This window comes from Glycine soja, chromosome 20, assembly GCF_004193775.1.
Source record: "Glycine soja cultivar W05 chromosome 20, ASM419377v2, whole genome shotgun sequence".
NCBI classification, from domain to species: Eukaryota; Viridiplantae; Streptophyta; class Magnoliopsida; order Fabales; family Fabaceae; genus Glycine; species Glycine soja.
In genome coordinates, this window is record NC_041021.1 from 44,178,148 (window position 1) to 44,189,194 (window position 11,047).

At 28.7% G+C, this 11,047-nt stretch overlaps 1 protein-coding gene across 1 annotated transcript; it reads right to left on the reverse strand.

The window, feature by feature from the left end:
- Positions 1-6,071: 6,071 nt before the first annotated feature.
- LOC114402147 (receptor-like protein EIX2) lies at positions 6,072-8,156 on the reverse strand. The gene has a single exon (XM_028364662.1). It carries the CDS (start codon positions 8,154-8,156, stop codon positions 6,072-6,074), a length of 2,085 nt encoding a protein of 694 aa, XP_028220463.1.
- Positions 8,157-11,047: the final 2,891 nt, after the last annotated feature.

The window sequence follows — 11,047 nt, forward strand, 5'->3', positions numbered from 1 at the left end:
GGACAGGGGTTTTGAAATCCAAATGTTTCCAAAATAAAAATATAAATTTGCTTAAAAAAATCTTAAATCTAATTCAAACTGATATTTTTTTTATTTATTTGGATTGTTTTTTTTAATAAATTCATAGGTTCTGTTTGGAATGTGGTTGAAGTTTGTGAAATCAAAACAAAACAAATCAAACTACAAATATTTATATTTATTACTTGCGTGTATAGGATTGCATTATAATTTATTCTAAGCATAATTCATTTTGTTTTTGTACATGAACAACACAAATATATGTAAGATTGAATTATAATTCATTTACAAAAAGTCAAAACATGTTAATTTTTTAGATGCATAACAATTTATTAGGTATTTTTTGGTTTTAATCCTCCACTTAGTGAAGAGAAAAAAAAATCCTAATTAAGTTGGAGTTTACATGAGAGATAAGTAAAATTTGATAAAAAAATTATTTTTATTAAAAATAAAAAATATTACATGAACAATTTAACTTTAAGTTTAACCCATTAATCATTTATGTTTAAACATTTGCTTATATGAATATAGAGAAATGCTAATGACACTCCTTCTAGCACTCTTTATGATTAGTTATAATTTATTGAAAATTATAATTTTTTTTTTATAATTTTTCTTCTCATTTCATAATTCTCTATCATGATTCATATTACATGTGAACAAAATCCTCCAAAATTGATAATTTTTTAAAAATTCTAATCGGTCATAGAAAAATATTTAAAAAAGTGTAAGAAAAAAAAATACTAATAGCAGGAATGTATCTATTAGACATTGTTGGCTATAATATCTAAACAAGGTTTTGAATATTTAGTAGTATTAGTGTAATTTTTTTTAGTTAAATTAGATATTTTTTTAAAACTATATAAGGATAAAATTAAAAATATTAAAAATCACAAAAATTAATCCAAATCAAACCACGAATGATTTGTTTGGTTTAATTCAAATTTAATATTATATTTAAATAAAATCACATCTAATTTTTATATTGGATTCAATGACTTTTTAATAAAAAAAATTAAATCAAATCATATCACGAACACCCCTAACCCCTATTAAAAGAAAAGTACAGAAAATTAGATTTGATTAAAAATAATAATTCATAAATAAATGCGTCCTTAATTTATTTTAGGTTTAATTATTATTTTATTTTCCTAATTTATTTGTTAAGTTTAATTTGGTTTTTTTATTATTAAAATTTTCAATTAAATTCTCTATTTTTTCAAAACTTAAAAATTATTCAATTAGATTCTTTTGTTTTTAGAAGTTTTAATTAGACACTTTATTTTTTAAATAAATTTAATTTGATCCTATTTTTCTTTCATATGTTCTAAATTTTTTTAAAAATAAGATGAAATTTGATTTTATATAAAATCAAGTTAAACCTATTTTAAAAAATAATGGACCTAAGTGAAATTTCTAAAAATAAAATATTCCTAATAAAAATATTTTTAAAAATTAAAAAACGTAATTGAATATTTGAATAATAAAAATACCAAATTAAATTTTAAAAATTAGAAGATTAAAATTCCAATTAAGCCTTAATTTTATGTGGTATAATCCAACTTACGGAATTTAATGCATCACCGTCTTCGTTTATATATAGATATACTTGCTTCAATTATCTTTTGTGCTGTATACAAAACTACATACGGGGGACACTACGAAAAACAGGTCCCAAAACAATGTCCCTCAGCAGAAGATCACACCCACGAGGGGGTTCTGTTCTGTAGCAGGAACAACCCATAAGGCTCCACTATCGATTGGGTGAATTAATTCGCCCAAAATTATTTTAGTTTAACACTTTAACTAGAGTATGCTTAGATATCAGTTGGAAAACTTCAAACATACTTTTAGAACCTCAAATTCAATTTTGTATCATGTTTGAATTTTCTTAAAATTTATTTTGTTCACTTACGCTTGGGACACACTTGAGTTTGGATGAGAAACAACAAATTTAAAACCATTTGAGAATCTATCGAGCGAGCAAATATCTATCTCATTGTTTCAACGTAACTTTAGATAAGATAAATGCAACATCTTGAACCGAGTTATAATCAGTATTAGCGAAATGAAATGCAAAGTTAAACGAATTATCATGCATGATTTTAGAATTAATGACTTGGAATAAAATCAATTGAACTTCAATTGATAAGTTCAAATAAATGGGTAGAAATCAAAGAATTACACTTAAAATGAAAAAGTAAAGGACACTTGTAAAAATGTAAAAAGATATCAAAATGTAACTGCACAACTTCTAAAAGGAAAACAATTTAAATAAAGTGCCTGTAAAATGTACAATGAAATTAATAAAAAAATCAAATTTAAAAGGAATGAGAATGATAAAGTGTGCAAGTTAAATCAAATGCTCGATTGAAGATACTTCATGTAAAAACAAAATGAAACACAGTCATCAATCTCACTCAAGAGTAATGCTAAAACTATATGCTTCCTATAATAATGCTGTAGTGATCAGCACCCTTACATCATTGCCTTGCACTATACAGTTTAAGATCCTTACAAGGGAAAAAAAGAAGAAGAGAAATAGTAGAACTATCACCACAGCCTCTCAAGAGAAAAACAAACCTAACAATGAACAAATCTAAATCTTGAGCTCATCAATATTGTGGGCATTGCTGGTCGATGCCATCGAAACTCCATCGCTACCTTTGTTTTTGTTTGCACTTGATGACTTATTCCCTTTTGAAGAATGAGTAATGCCTAAAGATATAAGATAATAAAAGCATTATCATATGATAAACCTAGTCAGCAATGGCATGTAACTGAAATGTAGGACTTCATATAAGAAGATAACGTTTTCAACATGAAAATATTCCATGCCAATGAAATATATTTGGTTGGGGAGGGGGATTCATAAGGAGAAAACATTGCCAACATGAAAGCATTCCAGAAAAACGTTTGTAGAAGTTATAACTTGTTAAATCATCAATCTAAAAACTAAATAGACGTATGTTAACAAATATGCGTGCATAGAAGTTATTACTTACTAAAATGTTGTAGGTTAAATATGTTACTCATTTTGAATACTCTAACTTTTTTTTATTGAATCCCTAATAAAACATAACTTTTTTTTTCTTGTTATTTTATTTTAATTCTTTTAATATATATTTTTTATTTTTATCCCTAAAATATGTAGATCTTTTGTTATTAGTTTCTATCAAATATTTTTTAAAGGAACACATGCAAAATGAACAGAATATCATAAGGACTAAAGTGAAAAAAATAAATATATTAAAAAGACTCAAATAAAATAACATGAATCAAAAATGATTTTTTTGTGTGTATAAACACTCTTGACACTTATAATTTTTTTTATCACATCATATCACTTATTAAACACATATAAGATTGAACACAAGGTAATTAAGAGTATTTAATCTTAAAAACTTACGATAAATACTTTATTTGTCTCATGTACGATATACTTAATACTAAATAAATAATATTATTAGCAGAACATAATATAAAATAATGATTATTTTTTAAGTAGGAATTAATAACGCTGTAATCAATTTGAATCCTTGAGGCAGCCTATACATAAGTCTAATCTTGTTTTGAACAGGTTTATCAAAAAAGTATTTACAGAAAATAAAAAAGACATTATAATTTTTCATTTTCACTTCTCTCATTCTTTTGAAAAAAGTTATAACTAATTAAAATGATATATATTTTTTAATTTAATAGGCATGCGTATATATATATATATATATATATATATATATATAAATTTTTTATCGCTATATATATGTATTATTCAATAAGTTTAGGTTTTTTTTATTTCCTAGCATTTATAAATCCCCCTACGTTTTGGATTTCTTTTGATGAACCAATACTTTAGACAATTTTCGTAAATTTAACATAAGAATAAAAATATTTATAAAATTTTCTTTTGAAACCTCGATCGCTTTCCAGGATCCAGGTCATATATATAATATAGATCCTATTCCTACTATAATTTTTTTTACATAAGTATTTATGCAGGTGTTATATTTTGATCAACTACAAATATCACTGTTCCATAAAAAAAAGTACAATAAATTTTGTCAGAATCAATTACAACATCCCGGTCAAACAGGAGGGACTTGTCTTTGTGTGGAAAATTGAAAAAGTAGCTGCAGCGTTTTCCTTGTTAATTGACGAGTTGAATACAGACTAATTAATATTTGTGCAAATATCAGTTGAATAATAGATGATTGTTAACGTGTGGCAATTGCAAATAAATCATCAGAAGTAGGTAATAGCAAGATTGACGCATGTTATGACCATTAATTTATTATATGTGTATGCGTTACCTTTATTAAATTTGTTTTGATATATATTAATTATGAAAGTTATTATTAGTGTGTTTTCATATTGAAGAATCAATTTCTTTCCTAGAATATTTTCTACTTAGGTGAGACTTGAGAGACTAATGATCCTTTGTACAAGTGATTTACATTTTACTAATAAACTTTCAACAAACATCTTTGTTCCATCCATAGGAAAAAGTGCTTTTTGTCTGACATAGGGGAAGGAGTCCTCCAAATACGTAAGGGTTGCTCTTGAGTCTTGATGCGCCTCAAATCTCGCAAGAAGATCAGCAACTTCATTAGCCTCTCTTTATTGACACAAGCAAATGCACCAAAAGTCTTTTGGAAAAAATCCAGTATCCTCATTAACATGAAGCGTACCTTTGAACAAATATCCTGTTCCATAATTAACAGAATGTGAATTCGATTTTTGTTGAAAATATGAGAATCTTATGGATGGATAATTAATCTGTGTCAAAGGGTGAAAAATATTTAAAATATCTAGATAAGAAGAAGGATATATACAGATATGCAGAATTATTAATATATACAGAATGGGTGTGCCATTGAACTTTCTAAAGTATTTCCTTTATTCTGGAATTAGTTTGTAGAAAACCATGTAAATGCAGTCTTACATAATATGTTACATTCAACCTAAAAAAATTTGTAGCTTACTTATTTCTGCTATTGACATTCTTAGGAAATAAGCATGAAGTACATCTAGTGAATTTAATTGTGATGTATATTATTCTTGGCCAGTATATATCCTATTAATTAATACTTTGAAATGCTCCTAGCAAAGTAAATAAAAGACTTGCTGATAGAGTGCTAAAATTAAACTACTAATGTAAAGACTAAGAAACTAACGTTAACTAAGTTAAGAGAGAAGATAAAACAAAGACGGTCATTTGCATGGATAATAATAGGTAAAGATAAATACACATATATAATCTTAAGTGATACCAATCTATAGATAATAATTATTCAAGTATCAACATCATATATATTATTTTAAACATAAATAAAATAAAAATTAACTTAAAAATATCTAACTTCATCATATATAATCTTTCAATCATTTTATTTTGTGGCTAGAGTCCATCCTATCATTTGATTAAAAGTATTTTTATTCACTAATCACAACAATAATGTGTGCCCTTTGAACTTTCCACAAAACCATTATAATAATTTATTCATAATAACTATGAAAAAGGAGAATGTGGGGAAACAAAACCCCTTTCGTTTCTCTATCTCTCTTTACATATTTACTGTGTATAAAACAAATGAAATTTTAATAGAAAGGTTTTACGTACCAGTATAGCTATGCTAGCTGCTAATTGGACCTCAACGGAAGGAGTTCATTTTGACGACCACCATGACATAAAGTCGGTCTCTCAAGTCATAAAGAAAGTTGAAGTAAGTGTGCCTCCATTTTTTATTTAAGAAAATGGCACAACAAACTCCCAAAAAGCTCATCACAAATCCAGACTCTATTCCAATATAAAACCATGGCAAAAAATCAGATTCATCCCCATCTTCATCCATTGGCTTTGTGTCTCTAGATTTACCATCTTGCAAGCATATTTTTGTGAGTGGAGGTCCACAAATATCACGATTGCCTATATAACTGAGTTCACTGAACCCTTGAAGCTGTGTGCCTGATGGTATTTTGCCTGTCAAATTGTTGTATGATAGGTTTAAGTAACTGAGAAAGGACAATTTGGACAAGCCCTCTGGAATTTCACCTCAAAGTTGGTTTGTTGAAAAATCAAGGGACTCCAAGTTTCTCATGTTGCCAATCTCATTTGGAATTTTTCCCATTAATTGATTGTGGGACAAGTTCAAAGAGCGCAATGCAGTGAGGCTAAATATTTGGGGAGGTATTGTTCCAGACAAATTGTTACTCGACATATCAATTAAGCTCATAAAGTGCAGATTTTTTCCATATTCTAATACTTGACCTTTTATAACCAGCTCAAGACTCTCGTAAAAGTAGTAGATGTAACCCTTAATAGTTGAAGGGGAGAAAAAAGAAATCTTGGTCTCTGAAGCATTGTTGAAAACTAAGGCTGTGATATTATGCAGGCATGTGGGTATATTTCCTGAGATTGTGTTATCTGCAATATCCAAAATAATGAGGAAAGACATTTGGCATATCTGTGTTGGGATATTACCGCTAAAACTATTGGACCTTAATTGGAGAGTCATTACACTGTGCGGTATCCAGTTTGATATATTTCCTGAAAAGTTGTTTTCACGAACATTAAAGATCAGTAGAGAGCGGCAATTTTGCAGCGAAAGAGGAATCTCTCCATAGAACTTATTATCATGCAGATGCAACGAGGTAAGACTAGATAATAGGCCCATTGATGGGGGTATCTTGCCTGTTAGATTGTTGCTTCCCAAGTTAATATGAACCAATGATTTCCAATTCATCCAGCAATTTGTAAGCCCTCCAGATAGATTATTTAGAGATATGTCCAAGTAAACCAAATTGCTTTTCTCATTCAGCATCTTATGATCACATATGAAGGGAGAGATGTTTCCTGATAACGAGTTGTTTGATAACCTCACAAAGACCACGTTGGATGATAATTGAGGCAGGTAACCTTTCAGATCATTTGATGATACATCTAAGAATGTAGAGTTCAACAACACGTTTGACAAGTCCCCATCTATCAAATTTTCTCGTAACTGAAGTTCAGTCACTCTTGATACAAAATTCCAAAATTTGCCTTGGGCCTTAAATGATGATTCGCAAATACACAGAAGTTCAATAGATCTTTGTGCATATAACCACTCAGGAAGATAGGGACCTGCAAACCCAAAAACTAGTATTTCAAGTTGAAAAGGTGGAACCCAGTGGGACTCAAAATCAAATATTAATGGTGGTGATGAGTATATATCCAATATCTTTAATTTTGACAGTTTGACGAAATTTCTCTCAGACACAACTCCTGTCAATTGATTTCGGCCAACAGCCAAGACAATTAAGGATGAAAGGTTTCCCAAATTTATGGGAATGGATCCAAAAAACATGTTTCTTACAAGATTAAGATATTGTAAATGTTCAAGTTCGCCTAACCAATTTGGAATTGGTCCACTTAAGTTATTGGATTCCAATATCAAGGCTTCCAAGAGTTGAAGATTTAACAATGCCTTTGGTAGTTGTCCTCTTAAAGAACTTGAGTAAAGGTAAATATCAGAGATGCCACAACTAAGGTTGAATAACCATTTAGGCAACTCGGAGTAAAATTTATTTTTAGAAAGATCAAGAACTCGGAGTGCAGTAAAATTAGCATATTGAAGAGACGGACTCAAGTCTTTAAGTTGACAACCATCCATGCGGAGCTCTGAAAGTGATGGAAGCATAGTTACAAGTTGAAGCCAATTAGTTTCCTTGTGAAGATTAATGCCATTGAGGTTGAGATATTCCAAGGAGGAAATGAAACAAAGCCACTGAAGACTATTCATGGCAAGATTCTCGTTAAGTGATAGGTCAAGATATCGAAGAGCTGAAGAGTTTACACACTGGCGAGGAGGAGTAGCTACAGATAGGTTATGACAATTCTGACTATGCATAGAATCAAACTTGATAGCTAAGAAGTCATTATTGCTCAAATCCAAGTAATTTAAAAATTCAAACTCCAACAACAACAAGGATAGGTAAATGGAACCTGTGAGGCAGTGTGATTTATCTTCTTCGTCAATGTAAGTTGGAGGAATCGTAGAACATGGGAGACTAAGTTGAGTAACTCTAGTTGTGATGTTGTCACACTTGACTCCTCTCCATCCACAACAATCTTGTTGGGTGGACCATGAAGAGAGCATGTCTGATGGATCTATGATTCCTTACTTGAAGTTTAAGAGAGCTTGCTTGTCTTTGTGGTTGCAGTGGATACTGAAACTACAAGTGTCAGTGTTGAACATGATTGCGCATAGCAACCATGCAAAGATGAATGTATATCGAGAGGGAGATGTATTCATGATTACAAGGGAAATGAAGGAATGTCTAGGGATGGATGGCTTGAACTTGGTTCAGGAAATCTCTATTTATATAGTTCTAAGTTTGTCATTCATACGTCCCTCTTGATCTACAATAAAATATTGTGTTCAATAAGAAAATATAAGTAGCATTGCAACGAATTAGACAAAGAAATTTCCTCGCAGTAACGTTGCTTGGAAAAATGTGTACCCTCCCACGAAAACGATTTTGGAAACACATCCAAATCACAGAAAAGGAGTGTTCAAAGTCATATAAGGGACCATGAAGAAGCATTGTAATTCCAACGATTTTAAGATTACATGCTCAAATTTTAAAATTAAAGGAGTGTTCAAAGTCATATGGTTATCTGGTAAAAAAAATATAGTTATGAATTTAAATATTTTCTAAACTATTGGGTTTCCATAATACAAAAAATAATGTATTCTTTTTTAGGAAATAAACAATCTTTTTGTAATGCTTTGCATAGTTGTCTATAGTGGCAAATTCAAAACTCTGGGTGAATGGAGACAATTTATTTTAAAAAGTTAATAATTATATTTAATTATTTATTTAGCCTTTATACTTGTACTATTTTTATGTTTTGGTCTTTATATTATATATAAAAACGAGACGTTTTAGTCTATACACTTTTAATTTCATTTTGTTTTTTTTATCTTTAAGGATCTCTTAACTATGTTAATTAACACCACCAATTTTGATAGATTAACCATGTCATTTTGGTCTCAAATCATCACAAATTTATTGATAAAATCATAAATTTTGGTAGTTTAACCGTCATCACAAATTTTTTGACAAAGTTAAGATATAGTTCTGGAGCAGAATTAAAAATGTATGTGGAGAGACCAAAATGATTAGTTTGTTGATGTAGGGATTAAAAAAAATGGTGCATGACGAAATGATCATGAGTAATTAAATTTAATTATTATCATACATATGAATGAAAATGAGATGTGATAAGATGAAATGAAATTTCTAACTGAATAAGCGTAAAAGTACCTAATGAATCAAATACAGAATAAAATATAAGAAAAAACTAGCCAATAAAAGATAAAAATTAACGACTGAAAAATTAAGGACAACAAGTTTAAATTATAAAGATAGAGGGGATAGGTTGTCTGTGTAAAGAAGGTGAATATATCAAATATATCAATTCTATGAAAAAATATGTAATAATTTCATCCGTACTTTTTGGAAAATAAAATGTTTTTTTTTTAGTTTTGGAATTAAGAAGCCAAATATTAAATAACTAATAACCATTAATGAGTGGTAATGACTACTAAATACATTCTTGATGATAAAATGCTTATATATAGCACATGTATTTAGTCCGTGAGCTCATATATTCTAATTTCGTCTAATACACCGTCTATACTGAGAGTGAACGCTTATAAAAACCAAAACAAGGCATCTCTTTCGTGACAATGATTGAAGATACATTTTGATTTTTATTTTTTCACATTTTATTAATGACCTATGTTTCGTATTTGTAGTTTGTAATATCACATATTAAAAATTTTAGTCTAACAAAATAATTACATTTATGTGAAATAAAAAAAAATGTGCCTAAAATTTATTCATCTTATTGGATATAACTGGGTTTATTTTTTTTTCGGATCCCTGAACTTTATTCATTGAAGCCTGAAATGTATATACATCGCCATATCACACTCAAATGGGTCTAATTGAAATTATTTATTGAAAGACATTTTTTTATTATTAAGAAATTACTAAACAATGTTGCTTAAATAAACAACTATGCTAAAATAAGGAACCCAAGTCACTGTTCCAATGTTAAAATCATATTTTTTTAAGAAAAATATACTTATTAGATTTCATTCAAAATAACATCATAAATACAATTGAGAATATGATAAAAATAAAAATAAATGACTGTTAGCATGAAATCTAAATGTCCTAACAAGAAAATGATAACTTAGTTGGCTTATCTCCTAATTAAACTCACTGTAAAATTTGAAATTGTTACTAATAGAGACTTGCATTTTCCATTCAACAACAAAAAAAAAAGAGACTTGCATTTTCCATTCAACAACAAAAAAAAAAGAGACTTGCATTTTCCAATAATACAATGAAATTCATCTTATGTCTTTTTTTCCTAGAAGATAAAGCATGAGTAACAATTTTACGGTCTGTTTCTATAGTAGTATAATATTCTCAAGTTGCAGTTATGCACCTTTACTTGCTTCTAAACTGAGATGAGCAACTGCGTCTCCGTTGGAGTTGCTGGTATTACAGTTAAGAGGAAAGTGAGCGTACTGTTAATTTATTGTTAACGAAATCAATTATACACGCTCCATAACTTGACATCATTAACTTTTTTATTCGTTAACTATATGGTAGTTTTTTTGGTCAGCAATTATACGGTATTTTTTTACTATACGGTATGTTAAGAGTAGGTAAATCAAAAAATTAAGAGAAGAGTTTCATTTTTATACAGAAATTATGATAAGTATAACTTTTTAAATAGTTATTAGAAAATTTAATAAACTTACTATTCTTAACAATTTTTTTTTTTACACAAATCCACTTCAAAATCTAAAAGGTTAATATATATAATATTTCTACAAGTTTTTTGTGTTATGTTTTGATAAACTTTGAACAAATGTCACTCTTCCATTGAAAAAAGAAAAATTGTTAGAATTAATCACAACGTCCAAGTCACGCAAGATGGACTAAACTTTGTGTGGAAATTTTTGGA

Coding starts and splice junctions, on each gene's coding strand:
- LOC114402147 (XM_028364662.1), bottom strand. CDS start 8,156: ATGCTCTCTTCATGGTCCACCCAACAAGATTGTTGTGGATGGAGAGGA.